Source organism: Chenopodium album, chromosome 5, assembly GCF_948465745.1.
Source record: "Chenopodium album chromosome 5, dcCheAlbu1.1, whole genome shotgun sequence".
NCBI lineage: Eukaryota > Viridiplantae > Streptophyta > Magnoliopsida > Caryophyllales > Amaranthaceae > Chenopodium > Chenopodium album.
Window position 1 is genome coordinate 12,456,358 of NC_137838.1, and position 21,366 is coordinate 12,477,723.

Here is a 21,366-nt window from a genome sequence, read left to right on the forward strand (position 1 = left end):
GAAAACGAGAGAAAGAAGTAAATTGAATGAATAAAAGAAACTAGTACAGTAGGAGGTTATATACTGCTCTCACATTTAGTACAACCCCAACTAACTAACTTGTGCATTAAAACAGAAATAGCAAAAATATCCTAACCAACTTGTTGACGTGTACTCAAGTTGTTATAAAGTATGCTGACTCATTAGCTTGAATCTTGAATATGATTCACAGTAATAAACTCATGATTCATGAGTGTATTTTCACTTTCAGATCATAGAACTTAAGAATAAAATTAGTATGTCAGTCAATAAGTGTAGTATCTTAAAAGCATGTGACTGAGGGGGGGTCAAGATGAACTAGTCAACTGTCCTTTGCACCACGTCAACTAAGTCGAGGTCTATATTTTCCCTACTCTAAAGTCTAAAGTTCGAAGAGTAAAAATATTGACTTAGTTACCGAAATTGCTTTACACTTAGGCCTGGTTTAATTCACCTTAAAAAAAAATATTTAGTAAAATAAGTTTAGTTCAATAAAAGTTATTAACTCTAAAGAAAAAATATAATAGACAAACAGTAAAAAATAATCTCAATAAAGCAAAGTAATTTCACTTCAATAAAACTAATTCAGTTCAACAAAATAAGGTGAAGTGAACGACATCTTACTAGGGCTCTTCTTTACTTTTGTTTTGTGCTGAATTTTTTAATTTTTGTTTTTTTTTGTTTGAATAATTTTTTTTTAAGGATTTTTGACTTTTAGCACAAAAAAAATCAAGAAATACCACCAAAACTTTAAAAAGTTTTATTTTACCACCAAATAAAATTCTATAAATTGTTTTTACCACCTACCGTTAATAAAACTGTTAAATCTAACGGTTAAAAAAATCTTCAGTTTTCGGGCGCAAATCATGTTCTTCATAGGTTTAGGGGGGCATTTTAAACACGCAAAATGAGGCATTTTCAATCATTTTTTGTCAATTTTGACCTCAAATTTTTACAGCAGCAAAATGCCCCTTAAAACCACGAAAAATCATGTGTTTGGCACGAAAATCAAACAATTTAAAAAATTCCGTTAGATTTTTTATGGCAGGTGGTAAAAACAATTTTAATTTTTTATTTGGTGGTAAAATAAAACTTTTAAAAGTTTTGGTGGTAAAAAAAAAAACAATTTTCTTGATTTTTTTGGTGATAAAAGTAAAAAAAAAAAAAAAAAAAAAAATCCTTTTTTTTTTAAATTCTGTCAATAATTTTTATATGCGGTTGGATATACCGTGTGGGCGTGTGGCTAACTACCATTGGTTATGCTACTATGTTATTGCAATAGAGGTTACCCTATTAAAGTGATAGGTGTTACTTAATAATATACTTATTTAAGGGTTACTCAATAAGTAAAATTTTTAAATAATAGCAATCAAGTCCCTCGAGTAGGGTTAAGGAATTTTCTCTCGAGTTAGGGTTTGAGTCGAGTAATAGGAGACCTCTTTCTTGCATTCTTGTTAACAATTTTCCAGTTTTTCAATTCGATTTGATTCCTGAGGATTTCAAAAGAAGCATAATCTCCTAATGGCGAGTGATTTACTGCGAGATTGGGAAAAATTGAAACTCACGGATGATGAAACCTTGGTGATTGGGGGTTCGAATACGGGGGAGATTGATGAAAACCAGAAAATTAGGCTCGATCTGTCTCTTGTGGGAAAGATGCTAACAAATAAACCATATAATGTTGAAGCAATGAAGCGTATCCTCAAAGGAATGTGGAAATTGCAAGATAACATAGCAGTTCGCAGTGTTGACACGAATTTATTCTTCTTTCAATTTTTCAGTTTGGAGGACAAGAACAGGGTATTAGAAGGACGACCATATTGGTCTTTCGACCAACAATTGCTGCTGCTGAAAACTATTGATGGGGATGAACAACCTTCTGATATTGTGTTCGATTCATCCCCTTTCTGGATTCGTTTGCTGGATGTTCCCTTTGGACGTCGTAATGTAACCTTTGCACAAGAAGTAGGAGATGATGTAGGACGCTTTATGGAATTTGATGACTCGGACCCGATTGGATGGGAAGAATTTATGAGAGTGAAAGTCATGATTGATATCTCGAAACCTCTGCGACGTGGAATTATGGTTGCGACCAATTCAAACACCACAAAGTGGATAGGTTTCAAATATGAGAGACTAGGCGATTACTGTTATTTTTGTGGCAAATTAGGACACCTTGATAAGGATTGCTTGGAACAGGAGGTTATAGAGGGGAAAAATGCGATTGTGTTCCAGTATGGGCCTTTCCTGGTGGCCTCTCCGCATCAAAAATCTCGTGCTTCGATGGCTGACAGGGAGAAAGAACGAGAATGGGTGGAATCCCTTGCAAACCGAAAGCAATCTCACAGAGTAACTTACAATAATCCGAATGCTATTCGCCTTGGTCCTCCTAGTGCAGCAAGGAGGCTCCATTTCTCTTCTTCTGGGAATACCTCAATTGTTCCCAAAGCAAGAGAAGTAGCGCTGCGAGCAGTGGTTGATGAGAGCAGTAATAAAATTGTCCTTAGGCCAGGGTCAGTGTCAAGCCAACCTTCAACAGAAGAACTGAGGGATTCCATTGAGCATATGGGTGTGAGTGAGGGAGATAAGGAGAAGGAGAGCGAGCTGGGAATTAAAACACAGGGGAGGGAAGAAAAATTGGAAAGGAAATCATGGAAAAGAGCTGAATCTTGGGTTCGCATAGTAATGAGCTGTGTTTCTTCAGTCACATACTCCTTCATTGTTAATAGAAGTATTTGTGGCAAGGTTGTTCCCTCTCGAGGCCTTAGACAGGGGGATCCGCTTTCCCCCTATCTTTTCATTATTATTGCGGATCGCTTTTTCTGCCTTAATTAAAAAGGCCTCTGACCATCGAATGGTTCACGGAGCGGGTGCCAGTAGAAGATCTCTCACCTATTCTTCGCGGATGACAGCCTTTTCTTTGCTAGAGCCAACCGAGTGGAATGCTCACAGATAGTTGATATACTCAACATATACAAAGCAGCTTCTGGACAGAAAATTAACTATGACAAGTCGAAGGTGTCTTTCAGCAAAGGTGTATGCGAGTCGAAGAAGGATGAGCTGACCCAATTGCTAGGGATGAGACTAGTGAATGAACATGAGAAGTACCTTGGCATCCCAACTATTTTGGGAAGATCGAAGAAAATGGTGTTTGCCGCTTTGAAGGACAAAATATGGAAAAAACTGAATGGGTGGAAGGAAAAACTAATGTCAAGGGCCGCGAAGGAGATCCTAGTTAAATTAGTAATACAGGCTATTCCTACCTATCTTATGGGGGTCTACAAAATCCCCAAATTTGTAATTGAAGAATTAAGATCCATGGTTGCAAAATTCTGGTGGGGTCATACGGACCTCCGTCGCAAGGTTCATTGGCTTAGTTGGGATCGTTTGTGTCAGCCAAAATGCTTTGGTGGACTCGGGTTCAGAGACATGTCTGTATTTAATGACGCCTTGCTAGGAAAACAAGCTTGGCGACTCATTTCCTCTCCGGACTCCTTGCTTGGCAGAGTAATGAAGGGGAAGTATTACCCACATTGTGAGTTTCTGGAGTCTTCGTTGGGTTTAAATGGAAGTTATTCATGGAGTAGTATCTGGGGTGCTAAGGCACTTGTGAAGGAAGGACTCATTTGGAGGGTAGGTAACACCTGTGACATCAACATATACTCGGATCCCTGGGTAGCAGACGATCAGGGGAAGTTCATTCTTTCCCCGAGTGCTGATGGACTCAATTTGGTTAGAGACCTCATTGATGCGGAGCGGAATGAGTGGAATCGTGACATTATTGATGCAAATTTTAATGCTCGAGACACTTCCTGTATCTTGCAGATTCTAGTAAGCATTCGTGAGCCTAGGGACCAGCTAACATGGGCCTTTTCTCACGATGGAGTCTATTCTGTTAAGACGACTTACCTACTAGGGAAGTCGTGTAACCTTGAGCTTTTTCATGAGGTGTGGATGCTAATATGGGGACTTGATACAATTCCAAAAGTTAAACAATTTCTCTAGAGATCCTGCACTAAATCGCTCCCCACTCGTGAGTTGCTACACTATAGGCACATGGCTGAAACTGATGTTTGCCCCTGGTGCTGTACAAACAGTGAGACTACGGTCCATGCCTTCTTCTTTTGCAATGCAGTACGTGACTTATGGAGGGAATTGGACTGCGAGAGTCTGGTCCCTACTGATCCGAATGAAGACTTGAAGGACATGCTGGTACGTTGGCACAAACTTGATTCTAAAAGATGTCTAACAGGTGCAGCATTATTATGGTACATTTGGAGCAGACGCAACGATAAAGTTTTTAACGCGAAAGAAGTGCCTCATTTGGTTATTAAAGACAGAGTTCAGCGGCTCATTAATGACTGCATCAAATATTGCTCCAAGATTTATGGTGTGTCGAGAGGCAGAAAAGGTAGAAGCCCGAAGGTATGGAGTCCCCCCCTCCTGATTTTATAAAGATAAATTGTGATGCTTCGTTGCGTGATGAGGGGTGGGTTGGTGTTGGAGCTGTGGCTAGAAATGACAGGGGAGAAGTCCTATTTGCGGGAACAAGACGTTCTCGGGGCTGCTGGCCTCCCGAAATTGCTGAAGGCAAGGCTATTCTCTTTGGCTTAAAGCTTGCTCGAAGATATGGGTTGAAGCATGTGATTGTTGAATCGGATAGTCAAGTGACCATAAATCGCCTCTCGAAAGCAGTGACTTACTTCTCTGACTTTGATTCTGTTCTAGATGACATAATGTTTGTTAGCAAATTCCTTGATTTTGTATCTTGGTCTCATGTTCGTAGGGATGGGAATGTTGTCGCCCATTACCTTGCTAGGTTAGTACCGTTTGGTTCTGAGCAAATATGGCAAAATCATTGTCCCTCTGAAATTGCTCCGTATGTATTAATGGAAAATTTGTCCAAGCCTTAATTAATGGCACTCCTAACTTCCTTTCAAAAAAAAAAAAAAGTAAAATTTTTAAAAAGGATTACTCTATCAATATAATAGGTATTACTACTTTTTTTTCCAGACGACCACACGATATGCATGCTCAGCAGCACAAAAAAAAACCGGTTGATTTTCAATAATACGGTACCACAAAAAGCACATTGATTCCTACTTGATTTTGCTAGGTCGATACTCCGTAGCTCCATTATGTATCAACTTCATCAATCGGAATATTGCAACAAAATTTGTATTTTTGCACTATTTACACACTCCTCTTCATTAACATATTGTATTTCATATGTAAACAAAAGATAAATCTATATAACATCTATCTTGTTAGATTTGTTTCAATTTATACTTTTATTTCATATCTAATCTCATGGCAATAAAAAAAATTCTGACAGAGTTGTAAAATCAAGAATTTTGTAGTCGTACGTAGAACTGTCAATTCGGCTAAACGAGTTAGGTTTGGGTCGGGTTTGTGTGGGTCAAGTGAACTCGGGTCAGGTCAATTTGGGTTAATGTCGTAACCTATGCGGGTCAGATTTGGCTTGGGTCTTGCTTGAGTCGGGTCACGTCAGGCCATACATCTTATCGGGTTTAGGTCGGTTTTAAGTCAGGTCACTATTATGTCGAGTTACATTCGGGTCGGGTGAATAATAGGTTGAGTTTAATTCGGGTTTTAACGGGTTAGTTAAAACGAGTTAGGATCATTCTCGGGTTTGTTCAAACGATCAATAATTTGCGAGTTATAATCAGGTCGGGTCATTTCTAGGTCTGGTCAGATCATGTTCAGCTTCGGGTCTCAAATATTAGGTTAATTTGGTTATCGGGTTGATTTCAGGTTGGGTCATAGGAGGTTCGGGTACATTGTTTGGATCAGTTTGTTAACAGTTCATGTAATGGATGACGTTCACGTTTAATCATTATCAATTTCTTTATTTATTGTAAGAGAAATAATTTTAGATAAGTTCATAATCGACCAAATAAGTTTAAACTACATTTTTTTTTCACTTATTTTAGGATAAATAATTTCATAAAAGTTTAAATATGAGTTTGGATATTCTGGTGGTGCGGTACATAATTGAAATATATATGACAACATTGATGAATCAAATATAATATAAGGTGTTGACATTAATTTGGTTGTGCCAATTTAATACTTCATTCTTTATTATTAGCTTTATGATTTGAATTACAATCCTTCTCAATTAACTAGCTTCTCTAAGGGAAACATTTTAAAGCATTAATGTGCTACACTAGATTACTAGCTATAACAGTATATATAAGAGTTAAGATATGTGTGTGGTGAGGGAATTTTTTTTTTTTTTTTTTTTTTTTTTTTTTTTTTTTGGTGAGGGAAGTTGATTTAAGGAATCACTATGTAAGGAATGTTAAAGGTAGATTTGTCAATTTGAGTGTTAGGGTCGAGTTAGCTCGGTTCGGGTCCATTTGAGTCATTTGCAATACTATTCGGGCCGGGTTTTAGGTTAAAAACAGATCGAGTTGAATTCAAGTTGGATTAGTATCAGCCTAACAGGTCGGGTTGAATTCGGGTTGGGTTAGTAAAAGGTCGGGTTGGTTTCGTGTTTCAACGGGGTTAAAACGGGTTTGGGTCAATTTTGGGTCGGGTCGGTTGGTTTAGGTCAATAATTGATAGTTTATGTTCGGTTCGGGTCACGAATTCTAAGGTTAACTCGGGTCGGTTTCAGGTCAGGTCATATCGGGTTCAGGTCACCAATTTCTCGGGTTCAAACATGTCTGGTCATGTACCAGTTCGGGTAAAATTTTCAGGTCGGATCATCTTTTGACAGCTCTAGTCGCATGGTAAGCAAACTATGGAGAAGTTAATGACAAAACTGCATAATTGCCAACGCAAGTAGTCGCAGGAGTAACGCAAATGAGGAGGGTCTTTCACCCTATATGCGTCAAGGTCTTCTGTGTGAATTGTCTAGCCAAATTTGTAACAGGTTTACTTAATTATCAATAAGTTGTTGTCCTTTATTTATTTTTCTAATTTCTTGACTAGTATGTTTTTTCTCCTTTTTGTGGATTCCGTTTTTGTCACACCAAAGCATTCATGATGATGATGATACAATTTATTGTACTAGTAGTAGTACAACTATACAACCAGCATTATTTTTTATGTCCACATGATACCTAATAAATGAGCAATTAAGCAATAAGGGTCGGTTTACTTCTATCTTATTTTCGTTGAATTAAAATTATTTTTGCAAAACTGGATTTATTTTTTATGCTTCTCTGTTTTTTTTTTTTTTTTTTTCTTTAAAGAAACTAATTTTTACTGAGCTGAGATTATTTTTTCTAAATCGAAATTATAATTATTGAATATTTTTTAAGGTGAAGTTAAAAGGACCTAAATAGTCTTGAATTTTAATGGTATAAGATTGAGTATATATAAAATTGCCTTACATGCTCATTTTTCATCAGTTTGACCGCCACTAAGTTTTAGGATGGTGAATAGATTATAGTAAAAAAATTGTGTAAGAGCGTTTGTTTGGAGGTTAAAATTTTTAATTATAGAGAGTAAGGTAAAACTTTATACTAGTACTAGGTTAGGTCTCGTGCCATGCACGACAATTTAACTACTTTATTCAATAAAAGAAAAAAAAAATTATATTGAAAATAACATAGATAAAATACAACTATAATATACTTATTATATTATATTCTTATTTTGCATGTATAATGATATGAAACATGAAATATAACGAAAAAGACAATTAGACAAATAAGTATACTAAACTACATGTTAGACCATATGTGTGTTTTAAAAATTCAATGATAACAAAAATAGCAAAAATATCCTAACCAACTTGTTGACGTGTACTCAAGTTGTTATAAAGTATGCTGACTCATTAGCTTGAATCTTGAATATGATTCACAGTAATAAACTCATGAGTGTATTTTCACTTTCAGATCATAGAACTTAAGAATAAAATTAGTATGTCAGTCAAGAAAAGTAGTATCTTAAAAGCATGTGACTGAGGTGGGGTCAAGATCATGGGCGGATTCAGGAGGGTTCAAGAGGGTTCATTGAACCCCCAGATTTTTTGAAAAAAAGTTATAAGTTTTGGTTTTTTTATTTTTTTAAAAAAAAAAGAGAAAAAAAAGGTTAAAACAAATTTTTGTGAAGTAAATAAACAAATCTGTAACTCTGGCACATTGGTAAGGGAGTGACTAATAGAGTAGTGAGGCTCCTCTTGATCATGGGTTCAAGACTAGCCACCCTCATTTTTATTTATTTTTTATTTTTAATTTTTTTTCCCTTTCGATTTCTTCCGTTGTTCTTCACGAGTTAGTTCATAGTTGGGTCAATAATTTTAGGACTAGTATGTTGGTCATTTTGTTAAGTTAGAGAGTCAAATGAATTTAGAAGTTAATGAGTTTATTTAGTGGGTTTAATCATGGCATTATACTTTCAGTTTTTAAGCTTATTATTTGTTGTTTGTTAGCCTACCTATATGGCTCTTGTATTTGGTGAATTAAGCATGATGAATTATTATTGAGTTCTTTATTTTACTTGCTTCATACTTATCTGATATTATTATTGTTTTTATCCTTTAGTACGTATTAGTTTCAACAGTCCTCTACTCCTCTTAATTCTTAAATCTTTATTTGTTTGTAAATTAGTGATAATTAGATTAATTATTTATTTGTTTAATTAGTTTTGATATATTGTTGACGTACAAATTGAATTTAGAAACTTAGAATTTAAAATTTTTACTTGGTCTTTTAATTGATAATTAGAAAAATTTTACATTGTCAAATTTGTGTTTATTGGGGACTTGGGATTTTTGTTTTTTCGTGTAATATTGATTTTTTGCAATATAATTATAGATTTATCATTTATATAAGTAGTAATGTTTTAGCACGCTTTCAAAGTATAAAACTCGAAGAATGCTTTTGTAGGGGTTTTTTATTTATTTATTATTTTGTAACTGTTTAATCCATCCATTTGTATTAAAAAAATTTGAACATATATAAAATATTTAATTAATATATTAGCATATTTTGTTTTTTAAAATTCCGAACCCACAGTTCGGAATTCCTGGATACGCCACTGGTCAAGATGAACTAGTCAACTGTCCTTTGCACCGCGTCAACTAAGTCTAGGTCTATATTTCCCCTACTCTAAATACTACAAGAAAACAAGGAAATAGCGACGGACTAGTTACGACGGACACTTTATTCCGTCGGAAAAGTGAAATTTTCCGACGGATTTTTATTCCGTCGGATATTTCCGACGAAGTCAATAATTCCGTCGGAAAATTTCACATTTCCGACAGATTTTTCCGTCGGAAATTACATTTTCCGACAGATTTTTATTCCGTCGGAAATTTCCGACGGAATATAATATTTTTTTTTAAAAAAAAACCCCCCTTAAGAAAACCCTAATCTACTCTTCCAGTCTTCCGCCCCCTTCTCCCTTCCTCTTTCCTCTTTCCCCTTTCCCCTTCTCTCTCCTCTCTCCTCTCTCCTCTCTCCTCTCTCCTCTCCCCTCTCCCCTCTCCTTCTCTATTCGTTCTCTGCGCTCTCTCTCCTCTTCTTTCTTCTTCTCTTTCCTTCTCTTCACTCTTCGTTCTCCATCCCCGTTCTCCTTCTCCTCTTCGTTCTCCTTCCCCCTTCTTTATCCTCTTCTTTCCCCTCTTTATCTCCCACCACCAACGTCGCAGCAGTACCACCAGCACCGACATCAACAACAACACCAACATCAACAATAACACCAACATCGACTACGAATCAACAACAATTTCCTCCAATTTCGCCCTTTCTCTCTCCTCATGAAGAAAACAAAGGTTTTTAGGCCAAATTCAACCGTGAAAACTCTAGATCTAGAGTTTTTGTGGTCGAATTTGGCCTCCTAAACCCAAATTCAAGGTTTTATTATGTCGAATTAAGGTATGTGTAATTTTTTTTGATTTTTTTTGTTGTTTTATCAGATTTTTTTGAATTTTGGTGTTCGAATTTTGGGGGTTGGGTTGAGATTCTTTTTTTTTTTTAATTTTTGGGTTGTGGTTGGCTTGTTTCGGTGCCGGTTGTGGTGGTTTTAGGTGGGTGGTTGATTGTAGTTCGGCGGAAGTGGTGGTTTTAGGTGGGTTTCGGCGGCAGTGGTAGTTTAGGTGGGTGGTGGTTAGGGTTGTAGATCTGGGTTTATTTGGGTGGGTTAGGTTTATGGTACAGGTTTTGGTGGTTGGGTAGTGGGTGGTGGTGCAGGGTGGTGGTGCGATTTAGGTGGGTGGTGGTGCAGGCTGGTGGTGCGATTTAGGTGGGTGGTGGTGCAGGCTGGTGGCGCGATTTAGGTGGGGGTGGGGTGGTGGGAGGCGGTTTTTTTTTTTTTTTTAAAAGCATTTTCCGACGGAATTTCCGTCGAAGATTTCCGGCGGAATACAGTGTGTCGGAAATTTCCGACGGACTTTCCCGACCCTGGAATTCACTTCCGACGGAAAACAAGGTGTTTCCGACGGGAATTTTCCGTCGTAATTCGCCTGTTTTCTAGTAGTGAAAGTTCGAAAAGTAAAAATATTTACTTAGTTACCGAAATTGCTTTACACTTAGTCCTGGTTCAATTAACCTTAAAAAAAATATTTAGTAAAATAAGTTCTGTTCAGTAAAAATTAGTAACTTTTAAAAATAATGTCAATAAGGCAAAAATTATTTCACTTCAGTAAAACTAATTCAGTTCAACAAAATAACGTGAAGTGAACGAGATCTTACTAGGACTTTTCTTTACTTTTGTTTTGTGCAAAATTTTTTGATTTTTGTTTCTTTTTTAAGGATTTTTTTACTTTAACACAAAAAAACAAACAAACAAAGAATACCACCTATGGCTAATAAATGAGCAATTAAGCAATAACGGTCGGTTTACTTCACCTTATTTTTGTTGAAATAAATTTATTTTTGCTAAAATGGATTTATTTTTTTATGCTTTTCTGTTATATTTTTTCTGTAAAGAAACTAATTTTTACTGAATATTTTTACTGAATCGAAATTATAATTATTGAATATGTTTTTTAAGGTGAAGTTAAAAGGACCTAAATGGTCTTGAATTTTAATGGTATAAGATGGAATATGTATAAAATTGCCTTACATGCTCATTTTTCATCGGTTTGACCGGCACTAAGTTTTAGGATGGTGAATAGATTATAGTAAAAAAAAAATTGTGTAAGTGCATTTGTTTGGAGATTAAAATTTTTAAATTATAGAGAGTAAGGTAAAAGTTTATATTAAAAAAAATAAACAATGTGAGAGGAGAGGAATAATAGTAAACAAAGTAGGATTGAAGCTCATATGAGGATAGAGGTATAATTAAAAATAAAACAAGATGTCCCTAAAAAGAAGTGATCCACCTAAATAAAGACGATCAATTTAGAAAAGTGATGATGCACTTAAAAGAACAGAAGGAATATATAGAATTTGTAATAGGTAAAGTCTAGAATAGACCTAGTGTACAATAACTTATTGTATACCTAACCATTTATTATATCATACTATATCATACGAAATGTAATTATATCATTTTAAAAGTGATTATAACATTCAGAAACTAATAATGTAAATGTATCATTCAATAATTGAATTCATCATTAAAAAAAGTATGAAACAGTAATTACATCATTCGATAGATAATTATATTATCCAAAAGATAATTATCATCAAAAAAAATTATATCATCTCACTAATTGTTTAAAATACGATTATATTAATCAAAATATGACTCACAAAAAGATAATTATATTATCTAAAAAAAAAAAAAAAAGTAATTTTATCATCTACAATGTGACTAGATTACTTAAGAGTGTCAAATTTTGGGTCTATAATAATTTATTGTAGACCGAGACCTGTTGTTTGTAATATAAATTGAAGAATATTTTAAATAATATATTACTAATTTTTAAAATAATTTTTAAGTATCTTTAAAAAAATAAAAAAATAAAAATTAAGTGATGTCTTCATTTTTTTTTCTAACTAGAATGTGCCCGTGCATTAGCACGGGTTATAATTAAAGGTAGGATTAAAAAATACAAAGTATACAGATGCATATAGTCTTTAATAAAACATAAAATAGTAACAACAACAACAAACCAAAAAAAAATGGTTAGTAGTACTCCAATATTTTTATAGAAGTGATTATCGAGTTATTAGTTATTAAAGAGTTATTTCCATGGATAATCTTATAAGAAAACAAAATTCCATAAATACGCTACATGTTAATAAAATTCTCGATGTATCTAGACCTATCAAAGCTGACTCGACTCGAAAAACCGACCCGAACCCAATCATTAAACGACCCGTTTGAACCTGAAAAAATGGTGACCCGATCCGAAACCAACTCTAGACCCTAGTGAATTCGAGAATTTGAGACCCAAACCGAACATGAACTAACCTGGAGATGACACGACCTGAATATAACCAATGAATTATTGACCTAAACCAAACCCGACCTGAATCGAAATTGACCCAAACCTGTTTAACCCGTCAAACCCGAATGTAACCCAACCTATTAATAACCCATCCCGAATTTAACCCGACTTGTTACAAAACCGATCCGAATTTAAACCGACCTGTTATTAACCCGACTCGAATTTTACAAATCCTATTACTATCCTAACCCGAAACTCAATCCGATCTGTTACTAACCTGATCCTAAATCAACACGACTTGTTATTGACTGAACCAAATTCAACCCGTATTGTTCTTAACCCATTTAATTTCGAACTAAACCTACCCTGTTATTGACCAGATCTAATTTCAAATCACCTTAAATTCATTGTAGACCACCTTATTAATATTGATCAAAGTATAGTTATATAGTTACGTTGTTTTTGGTTTATTTTTTTTATGAATTTATTACGTAAGTCTTATCAAAACTTATTTGAACTAATTAGCTCGAATTGAACTTATTTGAAATTATTTCTCTTACAATAAATGAAGAAATTGGTAATGATTCACTAGTAGAATAAACGTAATGGGAAGCCCCAAATGGCAAGCGGTTATGCAATTCCGTTTCCAAAATTATAAATGGCAAGCGGTTTGGGCTAAACCGCTTGCATAATTGTAAATGGCAAGCGGATTGGGCTGAACCGCTTGCAAAAGCCCAAATGGCAAGCGGTTCGTACCGTGAACCGTTTGCCTTTTAAAAAAAAAACCCTACCCATTTTAAATACCAACTCACGCCCCTTTTTTTCCACTCTCATCACTCCAGCCGCTCTCTCTCCTCCTCTCTCTCCTCTCTTTCTCAGTTCTCACTCTCCTCTCTCAATCTCTTTCGTTCTCACTCCTCCCTCCATTTCTCACTCCCTTCATTTCACTTTCATCTCTCAATCTCCATTTCTCATTCTCCTCGACCAAAACCCGTATAAATTTCGAACAAATTCGACCAAAACCCATATAATTTCGACTAAAATTCCGACTAAAATTCCGAGCAGCTTTGGAGCAAAAATTTGAGCAATTTTTGAGCAAATTCGTGCAAATCGTGTGGGTTTTCAAGTTTTTTAGGTCAAATTCGACCATGAAAACTCTAGATCTAGTGTTTTCATGGTCGAATTTGACCTTTAAAACCAAATTTTCAAGTCAAAATTGGTGTTTTGCTTGGGTGGGTTGCGGGTTAGGGACGGTGGAGGTGTGGGGTGGTGGGTGGCTACGGGCTGGCTGGAGATGTAGGTTTTTTTGGGTGGGTTGCGAAGGGTGGAGGTGTGGGGTGGTGGGTGGGTTATGGTTTGGGTGGAGATGTGGGTTTTGATTGGGTGGGTTGTGGGTTACGGAGGGTGGAGGTGTGGGGTGGTGGCTAGGTACGGGGTGGGTCAGGGTCAGGGCTTCTGGTGTTAGTGAGGGTCGTGGTGGGTGGTGGTGCTGATATTTGTGGGGGTCGGTGGTGTGGATTGTGGTGGGTCGGTGGTGTGAATCGTGGTGGGTCGGTGGTGTTGGTGGTCGTGGCTGGTGTTGGTGGTCGTGGTTGGTTTTTTTTTTAAAGTATTTTTTTTTATTTATTTTTATACAGAGCTAATTTTATTAGTTGTATTAATTTTATTGTTGTATTAATTTTTTTTTGATGTAAATGTAATATTACAACAAATAATTAATAAAAATATTAATGTTTTTACATATATTTGGTTTGTGTATCAATTTATGTGAAAAAAACAAAAAAAAAAATTATTTTATTTTGTATACCCATAATGGGCAGCGGTTTGGCGCCAAAACCGCTGCCCTTTCTCTAGTAATGGCAAGCGGTTCTGAACCGCTTTCCATTTAAATGGCTAATGGCAAGCCCCCTAAGCGCATGCGGTTCAAAACCGCTTGCCATTAGGGGGTTTGAACCGCTTGCCATTACGTTTATTCTACTAGTGATTAAACGTAAACGTCATTACATGAATTTTTAACAAATTGACCCAAAAAATGTACCCGAACTCAATGTGACCTGAAATCAACCCAAAACCAAGATTAACCCAATATTTGAGACACGAACCCAAACATGACTCGACTTAAAAATGACCCGACCTAATTAGAACCCGCAAATTTTTTACTTGAACCGAACTCAACTCGAACCCGAGGATGACCCGATCGACCTGATTATAACCTGCAAATTATTGACTTCAACTGAACCCGACTTGAACTCGAGAATGACTTGACTTGGAAACGACCCGACTTGATTATAACCTGCAAATTTTTTACTTCTATCAAACCCGACTCGAACAGATCGACATAAGAATAACCTACAAATTATTGACTTCAACCGAACTCGACTTGAACTCGAGAATGACTCGACTTGAAAATGACCCGACTTGATTATAACCTGCAAATTTTTTACTTCTATCGAACCCGACTCGAACAGATCGACATAAGAATAACCTGCAAATTATTAACTTCAACCGAACCCAACTAATACCCTAGAATGACCCTAACTCATTTTAACCCGTGAAAACCCGAATTAAACCTGACCTATTATTCACCTGACCCGAATGTAACCCAACCTATTATTGACTTGACCTAAACCTGACCCAAAACTGATAAGATGTATGACTTGACGCGATCCAACTCAAGCATGACCCAACTAGAACCCGACCCGCATAAGTTACTACATTAACCCAGATTAACCCGATTCGAGTTGTTAAACCGCTAATTTAATTGACCAACGAACAAATATCATCTTCATAAAGCCAAATTTCAAAAACAAACTTAATAAGCATGATAATGAGGGAATAAACAATCAAACGCAACAAACATATGATTATGCTATATAAAAACTAAAATAGTTAAAGCTTATAAAATTAATAAGGTCAGTATACTAAACTATATATATATGTATAATGATAAATATAATTAAATGAATAATTTGGAGAAAAAGGTCTTATCTTTATTATGAATATATTTATAGGAGGGAAATTGGAACACGTAAAAATACACAAATTAAGTTAAAGAAGTGATGATTGAAACTAACCTTTATAAAATCTCATAAAATACAAATTAAAAAAGTTAAAAGGAATAATCATTTTTACAGATCTAATCCTCTCAAACTTCAAAAATTATGACAATTTTCTTCTAAAAAAATTGATATAGCTACAATCAAATGTATTGTATGAGCATTGAATTTTCACCTGCAAAATACACATAATCAGAAACAATAGAAAAAAAATTAAATCAACAGAGTTTTATAAGAGATAGAAAGACAGAAAATAGAAGGAAAAATAACAAGATCGATTACCAAAGACTAAATATCTAGCAGAGTAGAATGTAAAATTTTGAAAACAAAATCAACAAAAAAATCCAGAGTCTAACAAATCGAAAAATACAAATTTGTTAAAACGAAAGGTAGGATAAGATCAAGGTAATAATTAAAAAAAATGCCTGGTCTTCTTCAAGAAACGTTGGGTAGTTATGCAGTTTCCATTTACTACGGAGTAATATATATATATATATATATATATATATATATATATATATATATATATATATATATATATATATATATATATATATATATATATGTTTTATTTTTTTTGAAATTTAAAGTAGATAGAATTTTGGAGGGATTTCTTGATTAGTATGCTTTTTTTTTTTTCTTTTTTGTGGACAATATAAGATTGAAAAGTATTCTTCGCATCCCACAAAATTATTCATGATGATGATACCATTTATTGTACTAGTAGTGGTACAACCAGCATTATTTTTTATGTCTACTTACTTAATTTGACACCTAATTAATGAGCATTAAAACAATAAGGTCCGGCTCACTTCACCTTGTTTTTTTGTTGATTTAATATTATTTTTACTGAATTGATTTTATTTTTGCTGCTTCTCTATTATATTTCTTCTTTACAGAAACCGATTTATACTGAGTTGAGATGATTATTACTGAACCCAAATTATATTTATTGAATCTTTTTTTTTTTTTTTTTTTAAAAAAAAAAAGGTGAAGTGAACAGGACCTAAAAGGTCGGTCTTGAATTTTGATGGTATAAGATGGTGTATTGTAGACACTCATTTGTGTCTCCCCAAAACCAAACCCAGTGATGAGTACCTTTCACGTCGAATCATAATCGAATGAAACGAAAGTGTGGAAAGGTCTAGTGTTGCGGAAAGTTTTATTTCTTTTCTCTTCTCCCTGTTTTGGAAAACTTTATTTTAAGAAAACAGCCAATCCAGTTTGGTTGGTCCATGATATGGGTCCAATAGTGGTGTAGTTGGATGGGGCTTGCAAAAACCTTTCCAATGATATATTATAAGCCCAATTCCGATGAATATTGAGGAAGTTATGGCCAATTTACTAAACTGGGTCCGGTTTGAGCTTTATGTACGGCCCAATGATCTAGGGGAGGGCCTAATATGATTTATCATTCCTAATGCAATTAGGAATGGTTTTAGTCTTCTAGAATCTTCTAGAATCTTCTAGAAGGTTCTTTTCATTCCTAATTCAATTAGCATTGATAAGTTGACTTTGTTAACTTTTCAGAGTTTTAATCAAGAACAAATAGCATTTTCGGAGAAATTATATTATTTTATCTTTCAGTACGGTAAACTTATCAGATTTTCAAAAACGCGTTGGAATTAAGACTGGCGTCCAACCCCAGGCCTTGGCGCCTGGAATCAGGCTTGGTGCCAGACGCTAGCCATTGGCGCCTGGCGCTAGCCACTGGTCCCTGGCGCTAGCTAGCCAGGGTTGGCGCCAATCCTGTTTTGCGATCTTCATACTCTGTTTTGTTAAATTATCTTTTTTGGCTGATTTTCTCTATAAATATCGTATTAAAAACTCCGTTTTCATTCATCATCTACATTCATTCACCAATTCTCCTCATTCTTAAGTTTTCATCAACTCTCTTCATTCACAAGTTTTCATTCACGAATCCTCATCAACAATTAGTTTTAATTAGCTTTTAATTTTAAAGAATTAATGTTTGTTTTTTTGGTGTCAAAAAAACAAACATTAATTCTTTAGCATTCTTTTCTTTCTTCAATTCTTTCTTGCTTTTTCATATAAAATTCCGCATTCACAAGATCTAGAAACACCTAGCCATATTCGAGGTTGCCTTCGCCCTAGACGTGAAAGGTTTTAATTTCTGAGGGTTTGGTCCCAAATCTCTCTTTCAATTATTTAATTTAATTGCTTTGATTATTATTTTCCTTGAAGTTACTAACGTATGTATTTTGTTATTAGAAAGAGGTACGAGGCATCCAAGTAAATACTTTAATGGTTTTAATTGATATTATGATGTAGATATCATGTTTATATTGTTATTATAATTCCTAGTATCATGTCTAGGGTATTTTTAATATTAAATATGATTCCTATGATGCTTCCTATTCTCTTCCTAATATTTATGATTGTTAGTATCATGTTAGGGTTAAAGATTTGATTTTTATTGTTTAGTGACATGCTAGGGTTTGTTATTAATCTTGTTAGTATCATGCCTAGGATCTTGCTATGTTTATTATGCTTTAATATTAACATGAACATTATTATGATTATGATTGTTATAATTTATGATGATTATGAATATTATTATTATTATTATTATTTTGATAATGATTATTTTATTTATGATTATTATTGTTTTGATTATGATTATAATTTTATGACGATTATAATTATTATCATGGTTATTTATTATGTTGCTTGATATTTTATTGCTATTGCTTGATCATCTTTATTGCATGTTTAAAGGGAATTGGTACTTGTAACCACGCTTGATAAGATGATTAATAATCTTGTTTAGGGTTAATATGATTATAATTCAAGTGATCGCCAATAATAGTTTATTTGTGCATTAATATTCAACCAACATAGATAAACAGGTTTAGGGTTAATCCTATTGATTGTATGTTAATCAGAAAGCGCACATGAATACGATCAGAATAAAGTAGAGGCCTATTATTAGGGCAGGTTCAATCTCTTTTAGGTTGGAATTGTACCTTCATCCCCGAACCCTTATTTGGTTCATGACCTTATGGAGTTGACGATCTCTTGGATCGTTAAGGGGTGTAACCTTCACCTCGTGAACGGTTTACAAGTTCCTTAAAAACTTGTTGGCGACTCTTTTGCTCTATGTTCTTCCCTTTTGGACGCCACCGTACTTTAGTGTATGATCACAGTGGGGTTCAAGCTAGGGGGATTTTAAAGGGTTGAAATTATTCCCCACAGTTTTTGGCGACTCCACTGGGGAGGATTTCTATTTTAATTCCTGAATTTGTTTCGGCAATGATTTAGAATGAGTGGATGAGACTCGAAAAGTTCTAAGTATTTCATGTGCGTAATTTTGATTAACATTATTGTCATATGCATAAAAAGGTTCTCATTGGAAAGACCATCCGTAATGAGTCAAAAACATAGGATTTTACACGTAGGAAATTTGAGAAATGTCTTTCACAACTAGGACTGAAATAACACCACGAGAAACTGGATGATTTTATTGAGCACAAAAAGCTGCTGAGGCATGTGGGAAGTAGCGTCAGGGGCCAGAGCTTGGCGCCATACTTTTAGCCGTAGCGCCAGACGCCAGTATTGGCGCCAGGCGCTACAGTTAAAAGTTGGCGCCAGTCTCTGTTTGCTGGCGCCAATTTCCCCTAATACCGAGCCAGAAATATGCGTTCTAATTTCGACCGGTTTTTCGTATTGTTTGCTCGATCCTGCTTCCTGATTGAATTTTTTCTCACTTTTCTGAAACCCATATGTGTTCTACATATGGACATAACCTTCTGGGAATTCATGCTCTATCTACCCGATTGAACGCTCCTGGCAACAAAGGGTACATCTGAGATGTTGAATTCACCAAACCATGGAAGTGAGTTTTTTCTAAAACTCGCGGTGTCCCATCCACACGCGTTAACCCTTCACGGTTAGGCTTCTGCGCGGTGCATCCGGACAATTAACCATGGACCCTCTATTTACTAAACCATATCCCGAACTTTAGAGAACTAGAGCCATGGTTAGGTTGCGAACTCATTGCATCATATTGTGCCTACTTGACTAATTGTGCATTATTTGTTGTGCATATATATTCTATGTTTCTCTTAACCGTTTGTTGATTTGTGTTGAGACTAAAATTAATGACTTAAAGAACTTTGCCTAATTAATTAATTAATTAATTAATTTGAGTCAATAAAGTTGTTTTTTTATCGGAATTGACCTAGTAAGACTTTAGGCATACCCCAACTGACTAATAATACCGAAAACAGTCTCGGACCGAAGCTCCAATATTGGCGCCAAAGTCTGAGCTGTAGCGCCACATTATAGTGTGTAGCGCCAGACATTAACTAAATTATCTGGCGCCAACCACCATAGTGTGACGCCAGTCCTGTCGCTTGGCCGACAGTTCGGATTATTGGTCGAGTCATCACCTAGGGTCTAATTAACCAGTTTGCTAATTAATTCGGTTAATTTTCGCTGTCAATAACACCTTGTCAAGTCATTAATCGAGTCTTGGTCACATAGTCTAGCCACATGGTCATGACACGAGTCTTAACATGTCACCTACACTCACTAGTCTTAGCACACACTTTGAGTATATGTTACCATGACCATGTCTTAGGTTCATGCATTAGTCGGTCTTTCCGTCATTTGAGTTGAGGGGGTACATTCTATTCTTAATTCTTCACATCCCTCCACCTAAATCTTCTTCACATTCTTCCATCTTTCTTCACCTCCTCCATCCAATCGCATGTTGAATAAAGTTTGAGTCAAATAATTAACAATAAGTATCCCCAAATTCCTTTCCCACAGTACTTGGTCGAGGAGAGAAGGGCGATTAATCAAGGACAACCTCTTTATTCAAGTCTCGCTTTTTGATAAACCGATTCGTCAAAAGAGGAAGGCTAAGAAGATAATGGCAACTCAAGAAGAAGTCAATGATCTTAAGAACCAATTGGCTACTGTGACTGAGACACTGAAACTTCTCGCACTTAAGGTCGATGATCCCGTGAAGCAACAACAGATGGATCTCATGCAAGAGATCGAGTCTAAGCAAGCTATCTAGTGACTATAAATTTCAGGGCATGAGTTCACAAGGGGTCTCGCTGGACAAAGAACTTCTTCCGCATAAGTTCAACGCCACTGACATCCCTAAATTCAAGGCAACAGATAACCCTTACTTTCATCTTAGATCTTTCGAAACTATAATGAACATTAAGAGTATCGACAAGAAGGTTTTCCCCTCTCTGTTCCCACTATCTCTTGAAATCGTTTGCCAACAATGGTTTTTCTCCCTTGACAAGGAAAAAACCTCTACCTGGGAATCAATAGTGAACGCTTTCGTTGATAGGTACAAGTGCAATATCCAAGTTGAAACCGACCATAGACAACTTGAGATGCTAAGACAAAAAGAGAATGAAGGCTTTACTTCTTTCTTTAATAAGTGGAGGGAAACTTCCGCCAAGATGATTGAGGTCCCACTGAAAAAGAATCCGTGAGGATGTTTATCAAGAATCTCCAAGAAAAGTATTCAAAGCACATAAAATATCAACACAACTTGACTACTTTCAAGGCCGTCTATGACATAGGTATCGAGATCGAAGATGACCTCGCAAAGCAAAAAGCTACTAACAATAGCAACCACGGTGGCTGGAAAGGAAAGAAGAGCGACAATCCTTCTTCTTCCGAAAACGCCCACTCTAGTAATAATGTTGGTACCTTTGACCATAATGATGTCTTAGCCATGGACAATCAAGGATCTAAAAGGAAACCCAGGCGAGAGTTCACATCCATTGGAATGACCTACGATGCTGCTTTCGATCGTCTCTATGATCGAGGATTAATCAAACCTATTGGCCCTACCGAGGATCCAACACCAGAAAATCGATCTTCGAGATGGAATCCAAATTCCTATTGCAAGTACCATCGAGGAAACGGTCATACCACCGATGAATGCTACAGGTTTCAAAACCTCATTCAAGATCTCATAGAAGC

The 21,366-nt window shown here is 35.6% G+C and overlaps 1 protein-coding gene across 1 annotated transcript in view; it reads left to right on the forward strand.

Annotated features, from left to right (window-relative positions):
• The first annotated feature begins 4,074 nt into the window (after positions 1-4,074).
• LOC145632608 (uncharacterized) overlaps positions 4,075-21,366 on the forward strand; it is a 28,039-nt gene continuing 10,747 nt past the window's right edge. The window contains exons 1-3 of the mRNA XM_081684961.1: positions 4,075-4,443; positions 4,506-4,897; positions 5,794-5,848. Of these exons, the coding sequence (XP_081541087.1) occupies positions 4,075-4,443; positions 4,506-4,897; positions 5,794-5,848 (816 nt within the window). The remainder of the gene's footprint in view (positions 4,444-4,505; positions 4,898-5,793; positions 5,849-21,366) is intronic.